General features: G+C 55.1%; 1 protein-coding gene across 3 annotated transcripts; it reads left to right on the top strand.

The window, feature by feature from the left end:
• Positions 1 to 5,400: 5,400 nt before the first annotated feature.
• On the top strand, positions 5,401 to 17,385 carry LOC105090417 (transmembrane ascorbate-dependent reductase CYB561). 3 transcript variants are annotated; one of them, XM_031468849.2, is made up of 6 exons: positions 5,401 to 5,529; positions 13,143 to 13,357; positions 14,310 to 14,408; positions 14,645 to 14,748; positions 15,089 to 15,246; positions 15,413 to 17,385. In XM_031468849.2, exons 2-6 carry the CDS (start codon positions 13,153 to 13,155, stop codon positions 15,603 to 15,605), a joined length of 759 nt encoding a protein of 252 aa, XP_031324709.1. In that variant the 5' UTR covers positions 5,401 to 5,529; positions 13,143 to 13,152; the 3' UTR covers positions 15,606 to 17,385. The 3 variants fall into 3 exon arrangements, with proteins under 3 accessions (XP_031324709.1, XP_031324711.1, XP_031324710.1); XM_031468851.2 differs by lacking the exon at positions 5,401 to 5,529 and adding an exon at positions 5,913 to 5,995; XM_031468850.2 differs by lacking the exon at positions 5,401 to 5,529 and adding an exon at positions 10,621 to 10,697.
• Positions 17,386 to 19,258: the final 1,873 nt, after the last annotated feature.

Here is a 19,258-nt window from a genome sequence, read left to right on the forward strand (position 1 = left end):
ATGAGAGGAGGGACAAAGCGAGGCCAAGTGAAACCTCTGACTCAGGACACGCAGGATGCTGACTGGCGGGGACCCTGGAAGAGTCGGCAGCCTTGTGCACACTCCTCAGAGACAGGGCCTCATGTGACCCGCCTCCGTCTGCTCTTCTGGGTTCAGCTGGGCCCTCCTCTGGGAGAGGGTTGCCCTAAAGCTCCAGCTGGGAAACCCTGCCTGAGCCTTCAGCAGTCTCCCACTTGGGGCGTCCTCCACCGTGGCTAGGTCATCCTGTACTTTCCTCCACACCGCATTCCTCACGAGTTGCTGGGCTGAGAATGAAGGGTGGCGGGGTAGAAGGGATGGAGCCAGAGTTGGAATAGCTTTAAGGAACCAAGACAAAAACAAAGTGTGGGAGTCCTGTCCCTGGGGTTTATGGCTGGCTGCAGAGGTGATTAGATGGCTGGCGTTATCAGCAGCTCACACCCTCCACGTCCATGTCTCTGCTGACACCACCCCAAGCTCTGGCCACTCCTCACCCCAGGCCTCACACCCTTGAACCCCTGTGTCTTTCTTGCTCTGCACAATACCCCTGGTGTTCACAGAGCAGGTCTTCAATGTTTGTTGACCGACTGAATGACTGGCAGGCTCAAGGAGAAAAGTGCGGAGGTAGAACTGAGGACACGACTGGGACACAAACCTCCTGGTTTCCTTCCTGGAGGGGAGAGCTGGCCCAGTGAGTGTGACACTGGAGCTGGGCTCCAGTGCCTCCTGCTCAGGCCGCATCACCAGACACTGGGCAAACGGGCTGGACCAGGGGAGCTTGGTGGTGCCTACCAACTGTGACTGACGTCCAGATTCTCCAGACGGTGACAGATGTGGTCAGTGCTCAGGACTATGGACCCTTCTTCAGCGCCCCAGGAACCTCTGGTGGAGTCCCTGCTACACCCCTCACATCTTCAACCTGACTTCTGCAACAACCTGTTTGCATCCCTGCTCTCTGGTCTGCACATGCAGCTGACTTCTCTGCTTGGGGAAGAGGAGTGTTGGCGGGCAGGGTGGAACGGGGATGGCGTGCACGTTCCTTTCCCGGGGCCTCTGCCCTCCCTCTGCTTCCCTGGTTGGAACCACATCCCCTGGTTCTTCCCGTGCCTGAACCTCACTCTGCTCTCCACAGAGAGCCGTCCCTGGCACCCCTCAACAACAGCCCTCCCTCCTGTGACACTGTCCCCTTCCTCTGCTTCATGTTCTTTGCAACACTGGTTCCTACATGCAAGTAGGTTTCTGCGTGTGTGCGTGCACGTGTGTTTATCTTTTAATTATCTGTCTCTCCCACTTCGTATAAGTTACATGCAAGCAGGGACCTTGTCTGTCTTATGGATTACTGTCTCTCCAGGGCCCAGAACAATGTCTGGCACAAGTAGGTGACCAATAAACCTTTGTTGAAAGAAAGAGAGGAAGGGTGAAAGGAAGGGCGAGAGGAAAAACAGACTTCTTCCTGATCCCCCCACCATGCCCTGTGGGGGGCTGCGCAGAAGCAAACTGCGAGGCTGGGCAAGCCCACCCCTTCCACGGTCGCGCCCCTTGGGTGCCCCGTGCTGTCGAGCCACCTCCTGCCCTGGGCTGGTCCCCTCTCCGCCTCTGCCTCCCACGTGCCTGTTCTGGGCAGAAGTGAAAGCTGGCCTGACAGTCCTGGTTCTCATTGCTTCTCCATCCCTCCTGAATGTTCTTTTGGCTCGCGGACAGGTTACTCTTGTTTATCTACATCTTGTTTTTCCAGACTGGACCAACTTTGGGGTCAACTCGGGATCCACAGCCTGTGACGTCCCTCAGCCCAATCCCCTCGCACTCCGGAGTCCCAGGTGACTCATTGTCTTCAAAGGAAGCTTTGTGGCCAGTCCCCCACCTTGCTGCCCCTCCTGCCACCATCACTGCTCTCCACTGGACATGCTGGCTGCACCTACTGGGGCTGCTGATTTTCTGGCCACCTCCACTACCCCTGAAGCTGGAAGATAGGATTTCCCCACTGAGCAATTATAGTTCCATTTTAAGCTCATCAAAGTAGCCGTGTACTTTCAGATTCAGATCAGTTTTCTTTTCAAGGATGTTGGAGCAAGGGCCCCATGGAGCGGGCCTGACAATGCCGCCACTGGCTGACGGCCACTCTAGCCCTTAGTATACAGGTCAGCAGATGTGTCCTTTGATGATTATCACCCCTGGGCCAGGCCCACCGCCTGGAGCTGGAGGAGCTGGCGCAGGCTTTGGTTCAGGCATGTGGATTCCTATTCTGGCAGTACTGGTGGGCCTCCTCACCTGCCTTCCAGCCAAGCTCCTGCTTTCTCTCTGCTGTCCCTTTGCCGGGTTAACCCCTGCTCGCCCTATGGCTCTACAATTCTATGCCACTCCCCAGAAGCTTTCCCTGGCCCTCACATCTGGGATAAGCACCCTTTCTATGTGCTGTTAGGGCCTGAAGAGGACAGGGCTGGGCCTGTCCCACTTCTTGTTACATCCCCAGTGGCGCCCAGCACCTGGCACCTTGAAGGGACTCGACAAAAAGAGCTGTAAAGAGTGACTGAATTTGAATGTTTGCATCTTACAGTGCCTTAGGTCTGGGGAGCCCCATCTCCAATGCCTGTGGGGTTCTCTGCAGCCCAAGGTTAAGGCCTGTGCCTAATGCTTCTGCTGAACAGGAGTTAACTGGGTGTTTCAGCCTGCTGGGGGTAGGGAAGCTTTGCTGGGAGAGGCCAGAACTGCTGAGAGGCCCCTCACCAGAGCAAGGGTAGAACTGCCATATAAAATGCAGGGCACCCTGTTAGATCTGAATTTCAGATAAACAGCAAATACATTTTTAGTATATTGTATGTGCTATGTGAGACATCCTTGTGCCAAAATAATATTAAATTCAAATGTAACTGGGCATCTGGGTTTTCTTTCCCCTTCTAAGTCTGGGAACCCTAGCAAGGCAGACGTGATCAGCCAGGCACTAGGGGATCTGAGGTCCTGCTTACGAGGTACATTCTGCTGGCTGTCTGGGTTCTTCCTGCTTTTCAAATGCTTTTGGCCAAAGAACAGGGTGAGCTCAAGGTGTGGTTTCTTGGGGCTGCTGCTAGCACACTTAATCCAGGGTATCTCCCTACATCTCAGTCCCTGACCCCAGCTACTGGACTGAATGGTCAGGAGTGGCCTTTCTGAGGAGGGAATGTTTGAGTTGAGATTTGAAGGAATGAGCCAAGTGATAGAGGAAGAACATACCAAAGGAGAGTGGGAGTGAACCTGGTGAGTCTGAGGAACATAAAGGCTAGTGTAACATTGTAAACTGACTGTACTTCAGTAAAAATATATTAAAAAAAAAAAAAAGCTGGTGTAGTGTAGTGAATGCAGGAAGGGATGGGTTTGCATGGAAAACCTTGGCCACATCTTGGTCCCCAAGAAGGGGCCTTTGGGCTACTCTCCTTGCTGATCACCATGGCCGGCTAAAGAGTAGGTGCTTCTCTGGTCTCCAAGGCTGAGTCTCAGCAGCAGGGACGGGGTAGGGAGGGACTGAGTGATCGCCATTCTAGGTTAGGGATTCTAGCGGCAGAGGAAAGGACACGGGGTCTTGGTGCTTGACCACAGTTTGGTGGGATCACCTGCTCTTTAAAATGGTGGGGTGGAGGCATGAGTCCTTAGAGATAGGTCTCATGGGACTGCTACCCATGGAGGCACCCTGCCTCACTCAGACAGCCACTCCCATCTCATGCTGGGAGCACTGCTGGTGGCTGGATGTGCTCTCCCTCCTAAGGGGTGGGGGGAGGACCCAAAGGTCCCATTCCACCTGGCAAGAGTCTCTCTCCCAGTTTTGGAAGGGGCTAGGGGCTGAAAGTCCTACATCAAGAAGCTCAAATCAGGTCCTCAGCAAGGCTCTGCACCTCTGTGCAGCCCTGCCCATTCCAGTCCTCATCCTCTAAACCCAAATATGAGGACCAAACAATGGGAAAGGGCTTGGTGCCAAGGACTCAACTCACAAGGCACTTGTTGCCTGCTGTTTGCCTGTCGGTATGTGAAGGAAGCTGTTTCTTAATTTAAAATGTCCATTAACTCCCTCCAACTGGAAGGGTTTGGGGGAGGGTTGAAGTTTGGTCACTCTGAGGGGGTGGGCCCAGCTGAGTTTGCCCTCTGGGAAGATGTGCTCAGGGCAGTGTCTTGCCATGCTCCTGAGACTATATTCTCTTTGTAAGGAGGCACTGGATCCCTAAGGTCCCCCTTGGCCAAGGACTTCCAGAAGTCTCCAGCCAGGGCCCATGAGAAGTCCTCCAGTGCTGGGGGCGGGGGGGGGGGGTCCCTTTGCTGAGGCTCATATACGTCTCCAGGGGAGGAAACCTCATTTCCCTACTACTGTCAGGCCTTTGGTAAGTCTTGCCAGGCATCCGACACGAAAGAACCTTTTGTTCTGAGCTTGTAGGAAGTCTGAGCTGGAGTTGTTATCTACTCACAGAGTTTCCTGGATAGGGGGCCTGGCCCGGGACTTCGGTAGGGGCTGGCCCCTAGCCTTGGCCCTGGCTCCTTCCTCTCTTAGCCGTCGGGGCAGGGGAGGTTGCTCATGGCAAGCTCTAGGCCTTCAGGAAAGACTGGCGAGAAGTGATATTTATCCGTACGCTGCAGGGTTGGGGTGTAGTCAGTCAGGCAAAGACTCCTGGCTTGGGAACGGAGGGCAAAATCGTCATCTTGCGTTGAGGGGGGCGGAGGAGGGCACTGCAAAACTGGGCAAGGGGTGAGTTCAGCCTCCCAGCATAGTGACACCTCCTCCCTCCGGGCAGTGAGGGAGGGGCGAGTACCCCTGGGGCTGCAGGAGCAGCAGCTCGGGCCAAGACCCGGGCCACTTCTGACACCTAGTGGCCACCTGAGCTCGGGGCGGGGTTGGGTGGGGTGAGGGGAGGGGAGGGAAGAAGGTGGAAGGGAAAGGCAGGGCGTGGAGGGAGGGACTATGGAAGCTCGGAGACCAGGCCTGGGCGGGGCGGCCGTTCTCCCGGCCCGCATCCCTCTGTCCTCTGCCCTGGGCCGGGCCTGGGCAACCCTGGCAGCCCATCCCCTCTCATCTTCTCCCGCGGCCTTGGAGTCAGGCCTAGGCTAGGAGGCCCCCCCAATCCCACGGGCCACGCAGACTACCGTACGCCCCCGAACGTGGCCCGGATTCGAAGGTTACCTGAGCTTGGGTCCGGAGGCTGGGTCACGGTGGCCGTGGGTCTCCCGCCGGAGCCCCCGCCACGCAGGTGTCAAGGTTCTGGCCCGGGGTCTGGCGGGGCCCTGTCCCCAGACTGGGGACCATGGTGGGGCTGGGCCCGGCTGAAGCGTGAGGAAGCGCCGGGGGTACTTCCTGTCCCCGCGCCTCCGCTCGCCGTGTCGCCAGCCTAGTGGCCAACCCGCCGCGGGCGCCCGGTCGCCATGGCGACGCGGCAGCGCCGAGGGCGGCGAGGCTCGCGGAACCTGCTGAGCAGCCCGGGTGCGGCGCGGGGAGCTCGCGGGCCTGTCGGCGGCGCTGCGCAGCGGGGTCGAGGTCCGGGCCCGGCGTCCGGCCAGGTAGGCGCCCTGGGCCGATGGGTACGAGCCGAGCCCCGGCGCGGAGTCCGGACCCCAAGGGCTCGGGTGTGTGTATGGAGGGGGGCCGGCGGGCTCAGGGACGCTCTGGGACGGGCCAGGATCCCGGCGCCGCATCCAGTTTTTCTCCTTCCCTCTCCTGCCACCACACCTGACTCAACCTCACCTGCTTCCCCGCCTCGGAGCTTGTCCCACTCCTTCCTGGAGCTGTCAGCCGTAGGCCCTGTGTCCGCCTCTGTGCCGAGTCTCTGCGGAAGTTAGGACGGAGCGGCAGGTGACCCCAAGTTTATCTATGGGCACACGACTAATATTTTGCCCTGTTCTACAAACAAGATAGCTTAGAAGTGGATCGACTAACGTTTGCCACGGCTGTCCTTTTGCAACCCGAAACCGAGCTGCCAGCTGCTTTTCTAGTTGCGGTGTCTCCATCTGCCTGTTTCCTCTTGCGGTGAGATTTCTAGCTAGATCCCTTCCGTGTTCCTCTCGAATATCTCCAGCCTCTTGGTGTGAGAGTCGGGGTTTCTCGTTTGGGAAATCCTTATTCGTTGGGTTGGCTTTAGTGGGCCCTGAACTGTGGGTAGAGGGGTGCAGAACTGACCTGAGGAAGGGATCTGCTGCTGCCTTTGACACCTGGGTAATGGCAGGGCCACCTCCCCTCTCTGCCTGCTCTTTCCCCAGGACACCCCAGAGGGGAGGATCCATGTGGGCCCCGGAGTCCCAGACATGTCTTTAGAGGCTGGCACCCCTCCCAAGTCTTTTTGCCTTCTGGTTGCCTCTCTCCTCTCTCACTCCACCTTGGCTGTCTTTGAGCATTTTCTAAGACTCATTAAATGAAGCTCTATCTTATTTGAATTCTCTTTCTTTGTTTTCATAGCAAATGAAAACACCCAAACACACACACACACACACACACACACACACACACACACACACACACACACACACACACAGCTTTGCTACTTTCTCATAGATTATCTTGATTTCTCTTGTGAAATTGGATTGAGGCAGAAAATACAGGCAAGTCATAAATGCTAACAGGAGCCCCACAGGGAGAAAGCGCTGCTGCAGCCCCGCCCCCAAGCAGGAGGAAACTGGGACCTGAGTGGAATGCTCTGCTTGTCCCACTGCTCCCAGCCTGTGCCACCTTCCCTTGGCAGGCAGAGCTTGGGCAGCTTCTAATATAAAGCGGTTCAGCAGCACTAGAAGGCTTTGGTGGAGGAATTCACCCCAGATCCAGGGGTTTCTGCCCACTGAGGGGATTCATGGTAGACAGAAGGGGCTTGTGGATTTATTAGCAGGTATCATGCTGTCTGCTGCCATCTGGCTCTCTGGGCCCCCAAACCTCACGTATTAATAGCTTCTGATGTATGACTCTTGCTAAGGTGCTATTAGGACCGGATTTAGTGTTTGTTAGATTGCTATTTAATTGAATGCCTACTGTGTGGCAGGCACTGTGCTAGGCACTGGTACATATTTATCCTGCTTAATCTTTCCTACAGGCCAGTAAGGCAAATCTCAGCATCCCCCTACCTTATCGATGAGGAAGCAGGCTCAGAGATGGCACTCGGTTGTGCAGGTGCACGCAGTCATGAACAGTGGGGCTTTGAAATCACATCCATCTGACCAGGGGTGCATTCTGACTTTCCTATTCCTCCATTAAAAAATAATAAGAATTGTATTTTACAACTGCATTGGTATAAAGACAAATATTATCCGGGTTGGATTAAAAAGTAAAATATTTCCTTCAACCCTAGAAGTTTGTTTTTTCTTATGTTTGTAACAGAAATCAAAACCTTTTTTGTGAGTCCCTACAAGTATTGAGCTCTGACACTGGGCCTCTGGACACAGTGGGGAACTGGGGTCAGCGTCTGACTTCAAGCTCTGCTTTCTTCCTGGGGGCTTCTTGGGAGTGGGTGGTAAGAAAGTGGCCCACCTAACAGCTCGGGTTTCATTTTGCCTTCTTGTTCATCACATTCGAGGACATTCTTGGACAACTGGTTGTTTCCCCTCTTCACCCATCAAGAAAAGATCTAGCCCCCAACACAATCTTTTCTAACCCAATTAAAACCCTGCTGCGGATAAGGAGGACTATGGCTGGGCCAGGCTCTCTGCCTCCAGGCTGTGGGACGTGTGCTGTGTCTGGTCCCCCTAATGAGATTAGGCCTGGTGGCCTTTCAATGAAACCTAGTGCACCAGGGGGTGGGTAGAGCGGGGAAAGGGGTGCTCAGCACGTCCAAGCCCTGCGGGCAGCTCCTGTCCCTGTTTGATTGCATTAAGTGGAGTCTGACTGCAGATGTGTGTGTGTGGGGGGGAGGGGTGACTGTCAGAGGTCCGACATCCACATCCTGTGCTCTGACAGGAGGGTGGCCTAGTAAGTCGCCATGTGAGCCTTCTCTGGTTCTGAGACTCTTGTCTGCTGGGTCCAGGAAGCCTTTGGGGGTGCAGAGGGGCTGCTCCCAGGCTCTGACACTGTTGCTCTAGGAATGCAGGAGGCGCAAGAGCAGCCAGCATTCTGTGGTTCCACCCAGTTAGGAAGGAAGGGTGAGAGAATTTTCCCGCTGGCCAGATTGGGAAATGAAGGAGCAGGATTCAAAGGTATTTGCTTAATAGGGAGTGAATCTCAACTGATTTCAAGGTTTTCAAATGCACACGTGTTTGTGGGTGAGTCAGATTCCAGCTGGGGTCCTTGCAGTGTCTTCTCTGTGTCCCCCGGCATTGGAATCAGCCACTTTGTGCAGACATAGGTTGTTGTTTATGTTGCACTGAGTAAGCGATGGGGCGATGGCACTGCTGAAGGGTCTCAGTTCATCTCTTAAGCACAGAACCACTCACTACTGTGTCTTTTCTGTAAATCTGGATTTTTCACACTTAGATCTTATTGGCTGTGAGGTCACCACCTGTGGGCAAGCCAAAGGCCTGCCCGAGGTGGGATGGTGTGCATTTTCCTGTTACCCCTCACACGTGGACTTATCTTCTAAGTTGGAAGGGGCCATAGGGGAGACCGCTTGGGCCTCCATGATTCCAAAGGTCATTTTTCATCTCTGGCTTCCTCTGGGATGCCCAGTTACCGCGGCACAGGGACCAGGAGAGATACCTTTGGAGCAGTTGTCATGAAGATCTTGCAACTAGTTTGTCTCCGTCACCCCTTCTCTCTAACCCACCCTTTCCCATCCCTCAGCCTTTTCTCCCAGGACAGCCCACAGGGGACACCAGTGCTTGATGTCGTGGGGGGTGTTAAGTTGCCTTAGGAGCATGGTTCCCAGGGGGGTGAGGAGGGCCCAGGAGGACTGACATGGGAGGGGAGAGGCGTTCTGGAGTCCTGCTTCCGAGCAGATTCAGATGCCCTGAACACTGGCTTCGGTATTTGGGAAGCTTTCCGCTCTCCCATGTTAGGAGGTGCAGAGCCACACCCCTAGCAGACAGCAGCCTATCGCAGCTCAGAGGAGCGGCCACTCGAGTGTGGTGAAGTCAGCGCGCACAGTGGAAAGTGCTCTTGGAGCTTAACTCATAGCCTGAATTCTCATGGCCTTTTACTGTAGAATCTGCATCTACTCTGCATCTTGTCTGCAAGGTCCCCCGGAAAGGCGGGGGCCTTGTCTCATCTGTGTGTTCCAGCATCCAGCAGTGTGGCTAGTGTATCACAGGTGTTCAGTAAACAACTGAGTTGAGCAGTTCTTTGCTGTGGATGATTTGGGGCAGGTCATTTATCTTCTCTGAGTCCCAATTTCCTCATCTGTCAAAGCGGGCTAATACTCCTGTCATCCTCGTAGGTTGCTGCGAAGACTGAAGGAGAGAAGTGCTGAGCACAGAGCAGGGCTTCTTAACTCTCATCTCCACTCCGCTACCTTGGGTGCAAACCTCGTTAGGGTTCGGATTCCCAAGGGAATTCAGGGTGATGGTTCTCAGTGTAGGACATTAAAGCTACATGTTTAGTCATTGCGCTGTTCCAATGTGTTTTCTTTTCAACACCACCAAGCAAGTCTCCAATCCTCAACAGATACTGCTGGGTGTCCTACAATTTAACTCACCTGGAGACAGCGTCAGATCCCACAGATGACAGGCTCAGTCCCACAAGACTGCCCCCTACCCACCTTCAGACACCAGTTACAAGTCCAGGTTTCACCTGTGCTGCTGACCAACAGGCTATAGATCAGAGCTTCCACGACCCCTCCTCGGATTCAGTTACTTTGCTAGAGCAGCTCACAGAACCCAGAGAAACTTGCTAGGTTACGGGCTTATGACAAGAGGATATGATAGGGACTGCCAGATGAAGAGATACATAGGGCAAGGTCTGCTAGGAGACACAGGAGCTTCTGTCCCAGAGAACTGGGGTGTGCCACCCTCCCGGTATGTAGATGCAGTATGCCGTCACCAACCTGGGAGCTCTCCAGACCCCGTCCTTTTGGGGTTTTGTGGAGGCTTCATGACACTGGCATGACTGATGAAATCATTGACCTTTGGTGGTTGCACTCAATCTCCAGCCCCTCTCCCCTCCCTGGAGGTCAAGGGTGGGACTGAAGGTGCTGACCCCCAGTCCTGTGGGTGGTTTCCCTGGCAACCAGCCCCCATCCTTCGGGGCTTGGTTTACATGATGTAAACATTAACATAACAAAAGAAACGTTTCTGAAAAAAAACAAAAGAAACGTTTCTGGCTTTCTTCCACTTGGGGAACTCCTAGGGTTTAGGGACTCTGTCCTGTGCACTTCTTGTTATAAATCACAGTATCACAGCTATGAAAAGAACTCTAATTTCTGCCTATCTCACTAGGAGACTGTCTGGGAAGGAAAAAAGCTGGCTCTGGCTTAAGTCACCACGGAGTGAGTTGGGACCCAGAGGCGACAGTCCTTTGCCACTCGAGCTCCCTCTCGTTCTCTATCTACTTGGTGGGGCAGAGCACGTTCCTTCTGTTCTTCCTAATTTGGAGCTAATCAGATTCCGACTGCGCCCAGGGCTCTCGGGGAGGAATTAAATAAAGGAGAGGAGGACGACATTTCTCATTTGGTACATTTCCTGTTGGAGTTGGCGCTGGGGATCAGATCCCCGAGGATACCCAAGGGAGAGTCAGATGCGTTCCGGCCTTCCTGGAGCTCACAGGGCGCTTCAGCGGAGGGGCCCACAAGAGCTTAACGTGAGGCAGGACACCAAAGAGGGTAAGTAAGCGCCAGGCCAGACTTTGGGACACAGACGAGGGGGACAAAGTGGTGAACAAGATGCCCATTTCAAGTCGTGGAGCAAACTGATAGAGGTAGGGAGGGTGGAGAGGAGCATGAAGGGGAGGGAATAAGAGCAGGTGGAGTTAGAGCTGGGGACCTGGGAGCACATCCTGCCAGTGGACTTGGTAAGAAAAGAGAGGGCTGCAGAGGAAACAGAACTACGATCAGGTTATGGAGTTGGCACCTGACCAGCACACACGGGAGGCCCTCTGTGAGGGTGTGGCAGCATGACTGGGGCCCTGGCTTTGTCCCTGTCCCTGGTGGGTCAGGCAGGCTGAGGAGGGTAGGGAGATGGGGGCAGAAACTCCAGGCCCTGGCTGGGGTGGTGGTCATGAAGATGGCCAACAGGAAAGTGTGGCGAGACGTCGGGGAGAAGCCCTAGGATTCAGCGGCCAGTCTGCTGAGGCGCCGAGGTGTCAGCGCTGGGAGGTCAGCGTAGACGGGTAACTGGGTGTGCTGAGTCTGAACTGTTTGAGGGATGTCCAGGTAGAGCTGCTAGTGGACAGTTGGAAATGGGGTTTAAATTTGGGGGAGAGGGCTGTCGCTAGATTTAGGAGTCACGGGGGTAGAGGTGATAAACATGGAGGCAAAAGTTCCAGAAACGCGTTCACTGTTGCTGAGGGCTCCTAGAAACAGGGCTTCCCACCTGCCATGGGTAAGTTTCTGGAAGATGACTTGACAGAATGTTTCCAAAACCTAAAAAAGAAACTAGCCCTTTGCTCAGGATTCCATTTCTCCATTTAGGAATTAGGCAGGTGTGCAAAGATGATCACAGTGTTGTTCATTTAGTGAAAAACTGAAAGCTGGCTAAGTGTTGAGATGAGGGGGTTGGTTAAAACATGAACCAGCCGTACAATGCAATACTGTGAACGTATTAAAATGATGAGGTGGGTGTATATTCACTGACATGAAAAGATGTGTGTGCCCTATCATTAAGTTAAAAAAAGTAGGTTAGAAATTGGTATGAGATCCTGTTTTTATAAAAGAAAAAATATCTATTTCTAGAAGAAAAGGATATAAATCAAAATGTAAGTTACTTGTAATTTCTCTCTCTTTTTTTTGCTTATCTGTATTTTACTTCAAGGAATGTGTATTAACACCCCCGGTGACCCCTCTTTAAAAAATGGGGCAGTTGCCAACAGTTGGCAAAGGTGGCAGAGAGAACTGGAGGTAAAGACAGCCTGGTCACCAGGAGGACAAGCCAGACTGACTGGAAACTGGTTCTTGAGCAGCACAGGGTAGAGGGTGTGTGCTCGGTGTGAGGGAAGGGACCCCGAAATGTGTTAGTCGAACACTGCTGCTCAGCTGCTCCGCTGTCCTTCTCTGCTGATAAGGAAGGAGAAACAGGGTGTCTTCACTGCTGCTGGGAGAGGCCGGGCCGTGGGAAGAGGGGAGCTGGGGGAAACGGCGAAGTCGACCCTCTGGCCACAGGCCGCCAGCGCCCAGGCCGAGTGAACAGAGGCCAGGCTTATTTATCAGCCCCCTCTTCTCCTCCCCTCCCCCAGCTGCCTCTCCCACCTGCGCCTGTGTGTGGGGAGAACCAGCAGATTCAGGGTGAAGAGCTGGCATGGAGGCCATCCTGAGCCCCAGCGAGGCTGTAGGGACATCAGGGATGGGACTGAGGAGCCAAGAAATGCCTCCCACTGGCCCCTGAGCCTGGCTCCCTTCCTCAAACTGCCTTGAACCCCTTCCCTTGTCTGTGGGACAGGATCCTTGGGAACTCAGTGACCCCAGGAGTTCTCATCTTGTAGGTCTCCTGTCCTGTGCCTTTGGTTGGGGAGCTTGGCCTGAGGGAGTGCAGATCCACAGCCCGGGTGTGGAGGGGAAGAGGCAGGAAGGGAAAGTCCTGTCCTGTGAAGCGGCTCAGAGCACGTTCCTTCTACCAGCCTGGTGGGGCCTGTGCGGTGGGCAGGATGCCTCTCATCTGGGGGCTCAGAAAGCTGGCACGGGGGAGGCAGGCTCCCCATTTCCCAGCCTAGCTGTCCTTAATGATTCACCTGGAAGAATTCCTGCACCTTCAAGGAATTTGCTCACTTCTCTGTATTTCACCCTTGAACCCCACCTGAGAAAACCCAGGGCCTTCTGAAAAAGAAAGTAAAGCACAGGCACTGGGCCCTCCTGCTCTCGCCAGGACTGGGAGGAGCTTTACTCACACCGTCATGTCATTGCACGTGGCGAACTGCCAGCAGGTGTGGGTCTGTCTCCGCAGCAAGGCTGGGCCCTCCTGCTGAGCTGCTCCTGGGACTTCAGACTCTACGTTAGCACCGAGGCCTGGGGGAGTGGGCTGAGAGCCCAGCGGCAGGGTTCTGTGTGGGAGGACTGGGATGTATTTTTGGTGGCCGTGGGCCGTTCCCCTGAGCTCTGCTGTTTTTCCTGCCGCAGCTGCCTCAGCATGGAGAGCCATGCCAGCTCGGCATCCACCCCTGGGGCGCTGCCTTACTACGTGGCCTTCTCCCAGCTGCTGGGCCTGACTGTGGTGGCCACGACTGGTGCCTGGCTCGGTGTGTACCGAGGGGGCATTGCTTGGGAGAGCGCCCTGCAGTTCAACGTTCATCCCCTCTGCATGGTCATAGGCCTGGTCTTCCTGCAGGGAGACGGTGAGTCCCGGGGCCGTGCCTCCTCAGACAGACAGTTTGCAGGGACTCTCTCACCCCTGAGGTCTCTCCAGTCAGAGAAGGAAGCTGGCTTAGAGCCTGGGGACACTGGGAATCGAAATCAGAGGCCCTTTGGTGGGTGGGTGGGTGGCAACTCCTTTCAGACCTGTCCCAGCTCTTTTACCCCTTGATTCAACAGGGAGCATCCCAGGGTGTATGCGCTTCATACAGCAGAGGCCCCGGGGCTGGGCTGTGAGCGAGGCCCTCAGCTGTAGAGGCAGTTTGAAATTGGGGGAAAGAAAGTGAGTGTGTGTGTGAGTGTCAGGGGAGATGCTGCACTGGGCCAAGTGAAAGCTCCTCTAGGATCCAGGCCGTGCTTGGATCCCACCTGCCTTGAGGCCAGGGGACCATGGCCTTCTCTGGGCAACAAGAAAGCTGATCTGTATCTGCTAGATCCACACCTCCTAGAGGTGGTCCAGGTGACAGCCACCCCCTCAGCAGCAGAATCCTAAGAGGCATTCCCCAGACCCCCCGACCCTGACCTCCTCTGCCCAGTGAAGGGGAATTAGCTTGGGAACCAGGGGTTTCCCACCAAGGGAACCTGTTTACTAAAACTAGTGAATATCTGATCAAGCTTCAGTATTGGACAGTTTGAGGACCATCATAGCTAAGAGGTGAACTCAAAAGCCTGGTGACACCTCAGTATGACTGCATGATGACCCTGAAACACAGCCTGGAATACACAGGACAACTGACAAGGAGGTGGCGGGTGGGTGGGGGTGGGAGGTGCGAAGGCACCGGGAGCCTTGTTTCCTCCCTCACTTCCAGTGGCTTGGGGAACCTGGACAGGCCCTTAACTCCCGTCACCTCTCCAGCTGGGCTGCCTCCTTGCGCAGGCAGGAAGACCTCGAGCTCAGGTTAGCGCACTGACATTTCCTTTCTCACGTCCCATCAGCCCTGCTGGTTTACCGTGTCTTCAGGACTGAAGCGAAACGTACCACCAAAGTCCTGCACGGGCTGCTGCACGTCTTCGCCTTCATCATCGCCCTGGTGGGTGAGTTCCTGGCACGGCCTACCCTTCCCCACCTCTGCGTAGACTCGGGAAAGAAGCTGCGTTACTGTCTAGTCCCCCCTCTGCATCCCTCTCTGCCTTCCAGGCAGGGACTGTGGGTGCTGGCAGCCACCGAGCCGGGCCTGGAGCCCAGAGTCAAGGCTAGTCGAGTTTCCCTGGGGCCACTTCCCGTTCCCTCCCTGTCAGCCCTGTCCTCAGCCGACCCCTCTCTGGTGCAGGTCTGGTGGCGGTGTTCGACTACCACAGGAAGAAGGGCTATGCCGACCTGTACAGCCTGCACAGCTGGTGTGGCATCCTGGTCTTCGTGCTCTTCTTTGTGCAGGTGGGTCCTCTCTGCGCCCCAGGCACGGGGAGGGCTGGGCGGGGCGCGCGCTGCGGGCGCCCGCACAGGTGAAGATGCTCCAGCAGGGCTGGGCGCGAGGGGGCTTTGACCCCGACCCCGCGGCCCCAGGCCCAGCCCTCAAGCGCACAGTGAGGGACTGGGACCGGGTCTGGAGCGCCCGCTGGGGCCGACATTATCCCTAAGTGCCCGCCGCCCACCCGGGGCGCCAGCCGAGGCCCGCACGCGGTGGGTGGAGGGGCCCGCGGTCCTCGTGGCGGCGGCCCCCCTGTGGCGGCCGCGGGCTGCTCAGTCTCCGGCAGCACTTGGCCTTTCCTCCCAGTGGCTCGTGGGCTTTAGCTTCTTCCTGTTCCCTGGAGCGTCGTTTTCCCTGCGGAGCCGCTACCGCCCCCAGCACGTCTTCTTCGGCGCCGCCATCTTCCTCCTCTCCGTAGGCACCGCCCTGCTGGGCCTGAAGGAGGCGCTGCTGTTCGAACTCGGGTGAGCGCCGCCGCCAGCCAGCTTTGTGTGGGGCCCCCGAGCAGGGGCTTCTCTCCCCCCGGGGGGCGGTGGGGCTGGGGTCGGGATCTCACAGCACCTTTCGGCCCAGGGGCGACCGGCACCCGGCCTAACGGGCCCCCGGGGCCTCCCCATCCCGACCCCGCAGGGCCAAGTACAGCGCGTTCGAGCCCGAGGGCGTCCTGGCCAACGTGCTGGGCTTGCTGCTGGCCGCCTTCGGCGCCGTCGTGCTCTACATCCTGACCCGCGCCGACTGGAAGCGGCCCCTCCAGGCCGAAGAGCAAGCGCTCTCCATGGACTTCAAGACGCTGACGGAGGGCGACAGCCCCGGCTCCCAGTGACCGGCCGCCACCGCCCATGTGGCGGCCGCTGGGGGTCCCGTCTGTCCCGCACCTGCTGGGGCCGCCGTGGGTCTCCAGGACGGTGGCCCGTGGAGGGCTGGGCGGAGGGGTGGGGAGGCGAGGGGCTGGGCAGCGTTCCTCTCTGAGCGCTTAGGGTTTGGCCTCCTCCGCTTCCCCTCTTCGCTGCTGCTTTAGTCCTGTTGTTCATGCCCAGACCCCCGCCCTGTTGTCCCTGTCACCACCCCCTCAGATGGAGAAGCCTTGGGTAGGGTTTTGTGCCCTTAGTCCTGGTCGGAGAAGCACAGATGCCTGAAGGAGACGAAGAGTGCTGGGCCACGTCCAGGGAGAAACCCGGGGCTCAGCGACGGGCCTGGCAAAGCCAAGACTTGCTTTGTGTAACACTGGACTCGTACCAGAAGTCTTGCCGGCCCGAAAAACACCGGCCTTGAATGGGCCCAGTCTTTGGCAGCGGAGCAAGTGATATTATGTGTAAAATATGTTGGTGTTCAGGGCAGTGTTCCCCAGGAGAGGGGAGGAACTGGCCCTGGGAAGCCCCAGAGATGTGGCTTTGGCCCAGCTGCTCTAGAGCCTTCCCTTTCTTTAACCCTTTGGCCCCAGGACAGCTTTGTGGGGAGAGGGGTTCAGGCACAGGACTTCAGACAGACCTGTCCTTGGCGGCCAAGGGCAGCCCAAAGAAGAGAAAGGAGATGGTCCCCTGTGTAGGCTGCTGTGGGTGGTGGGCTTCCTTGCAGCTCCCTCCTGCAGAGGCTCCGCTCCCCGCAGGGCCTCCTCCATCCTCAGAGCTCATCAGGCGCTGCTCTGACAGGCTGACGGTACAGACCTTTGTTTTAAACAAAAAGCTGCCGCTTTTGCCTTTTTTCCCTTTTGATGGGGAGGGGTGGGGGCTGCCTGCTTCTGTTCAGGAGGAAAGCCTCATCCTCTCCTACCTGAGACCCATCTTTGCAGGAAGCTGGGACTGAGTTGGAATCAGATTAATCCCCCCAACCCCATGGCTGTGTAATGCTGTTAGCTGAGTCACTGTTTGGCTTCAGTCTAGAAATAACGTGATTAGAGCATCGATCTTGTGCTTCTTGGACTCGGTGAATGCTCTCTCCTTGTTTTCCTTGTTTTTCGGGCTTTGAGGAGCATGACGTAGTTTGACACAAGACCCAGTTTACCTAAGTGAAGAGATTAATGAAATTTCCAAATCTGACTACTGTTCCTTTAATGGTTGCCTTTTTCACACCTAAATGCTGCCTTAGAGAAAGGGGCTTGTCTCCTCTAATGCTCAGATTTCTAAAACTCGGCTTTTGCAGTGGGTCCTCCCTCAGGGATGCCACTTCTCAGAGCAGGGGGCTGTGGGTGGCACCCTCCACAGCAGGGCTGCCTGCCTCCCTCCCCAGGCCTCTCTCGCCCGCTGCAGCCCCTGCACCAGGATGCTTGCACCCTGTGTAGGTTGTAGGCTCTGCAAGGGCGCAGGCTCCAGCAGTTCTTTCATCGCCTGGTATAGTCAGTGTTTACACGTGGGAAAACTCCACCTTAGACAAAGTACCAAAGTACAATTGTGTCTCTTCCTTGGCAGAACATAGAGAAACAGAACCTTGGATTTGCAGTAACAGTCTGTAAACTGGCCTGTTTGCTAAAGTGTATGCTGGATGACTGAGGAGCCAAAAAGCCCCCCAAAAGCTGATCCGTGGTGGTTTATTTTGCCTGTGGCCAATCTTCTGTGATGTAGTGTCGTGTTGGTGCAACAGATGATTCAATAAATGTCTACAGCAGATCCCTTGCCTGTTATCTTCATTTACTGTGGCAGTAAAAGGAGCCAGTGCTGTTAGCAGATACGTGAAGTTAGTCTAGGAGGGTCAAGAGAAATTGAATATCCCCGGGTTGGGCACAGCTGGTAAAGTGATTAATGATATTTATCATGTACAAGCGCAGAAACAGCCCACTGGCTGTTCTGACTCTGGACCCAGTGAGGGAGGCTCTTCCACATGGTTAGAGAAATTCTCTTTCCTAGGTGGCAGGTGGAGCTGTAAGAGCCTGACAAGGGCATTGGCAAGAAGTTTCCGGAGTGTTGAGTTAACCCTTTTCCTTTTAAAAATGTGTCTCTTCATTCCTTAAGAAGAGGAGCAAAGCTTTGAGAACAAGCCGAGATTCCACTTCAGATCAGTTCTTGAGGCTCAGGCAGATGTGCTTATGGTAAACCTGGGTGCGATCTCAGGTCTCACTGCGATGACGCACCATGTGCTCCTGAAAAGCACTGTTGCTTAATAACTGAAAAACTAACCGAGGGGGCTCTCTATTGAAAGGGACCCGACAGCAAATCCTCTGATAAGGTAAATAATCCTTAAGTGACATGGATTCTTACTTCCTAGCATTTACTTTATTTTCTGTATCTTACCCGGTTTCTAACGTGTCTGAGCTGGAGTGCAAGAGGTCTTTGCTTTATGCATCTGTAGAGTCTTTCTCCTGAATCAAGGCTTCTGTGTGGACTGTGCTTAAAAGCCTGCGAAGCATGGCCTGGTACACGTTACAAGCTGATCTCTCGGTCACGGTCAGGGCTGGCTCTCTGTGTACGGGCAGAGGTCTCCTGACCCTGTGAGTGTCCCATTTCACTTCCGCCTTTTGCACTAGCCTCTGAATCTTAAGCGTCTCTTTGTGTCTGTGAATATTCAGAGGATCCCAGACTTGTGGATGCTGCCTCTCCCTCCAGGGGTCTACTCCTGCACCAACTCAGTGGGTACCTCACCTTCTCACTGGGTTTGGAACCTGGTTATTCGTCTTGCCCTTGGCACAGAGTTGTTTCTCCAAAGGAGCACAAAGTAGCATCTTCCAAGCTTCCTTCTTGACCACTGCCTGTGCTCCCAACAGGTCATTTAAACTGCTTGCTTTTCTTGAATTACCCCTTATGAGGAAGCGGGCAGCAGGGTACCAGGCTTTCAGGACAGATCTGATTCAGAGTCCCACCTTTGCCTCCACGACCTTGAGCAATTTAAACTCTTAGGATGTGCTTCCTTATTTGTGTTCTGGAGAGAGAGCAATGTGTTTTAAGAGGAGTAAATTAAAAGAATTCATGCGATGCCCCTATCACAGCTTCTGGGACACAATGGTCTTCTCAAGAGAATGGCCCATTACAACGGACTCTGAGCGCGGTCTCTTCTATGAGGCCCTTGTAATCACAGGGCCTTCCAGACAGGATGCCCTTGGTATGAAAGTCCCACCCTTATTCCTGCAATGTGAGGTCTCCGTTTTCCAAGTTTCTTCAAGCCCCTTGAGGCTTTTAGAGCTGAAAGAAGATGACGCTACACTCTCCGCCCTCCCTGCCTCCACCTCAGCCTGTGGAAGGGAGTTCGACCTCCCACGTGCATGTGTGCACAGCAGTGCGTTGAGCTGTAAAGAGCTACTAAAGGGCACCTGTCAGGGAGTGAAAGTGACAAGGACAAGAAAGTCTGATCTGGGACTTCTGAGAACCTATTAAGAATGTGCTGAGTTCGGCTTGCTGTTGCTCTGAGCAGCTTTTTAGTCAGGTCAGGGCAAATTCTTGGGAATTAGCTTTTTAGGAATTACTACCTTTCACATTATATCCAGTGCTCCAGGAATCCTTAAAAAGGTGTGGTTTTTTTCCCAGCCACTCACCCATTTTTTGACTTTTA

This window comes from Camelus dromedarius, chromosome 16 (genome assembly GCF_036321535.1).
Source record: "Camelus dromedarius isolate mCamDro1 chromosome 16, mCamDro1.pat, whole genome shotgun sequence".
In the NCBI taxonomy this organism is placed as follows: Eukaryota; Metazoa; Chordata; class Mammalia; order Artiodactyla; family Camelidae; genus Camelus; species Camelus dromedarius.

What these genes read in the sequence shown, in the direction of transcription:
- LOC105090417 (XM_031468849.2), top strand. Translation starts at nt 13,153, where the DNA reads ATGGAGAGCCATGCCAGCTCGGCATCCACCCCTGGGGCGCTGCCTTAC. An exon ending in CTTCATCATCGCCCTGGTGG is followed by an intron (nt 14,409 to 14,644) that starts GTGAGTTCCTGG and finishes TCTCTGGTGCAG; the next exon opens with GTCTGGTGGCGGTGTTCGAC. An exon ending in TCGTGCTCTTCTTTGTGCAG is followed by an intron (nt 14,749 to 15,088) that starts GTGGGTCCTCTC and finishes CTTTCCTCCCAG; the next exon opens with TGGCTCGTGGGCTTTAGCTT.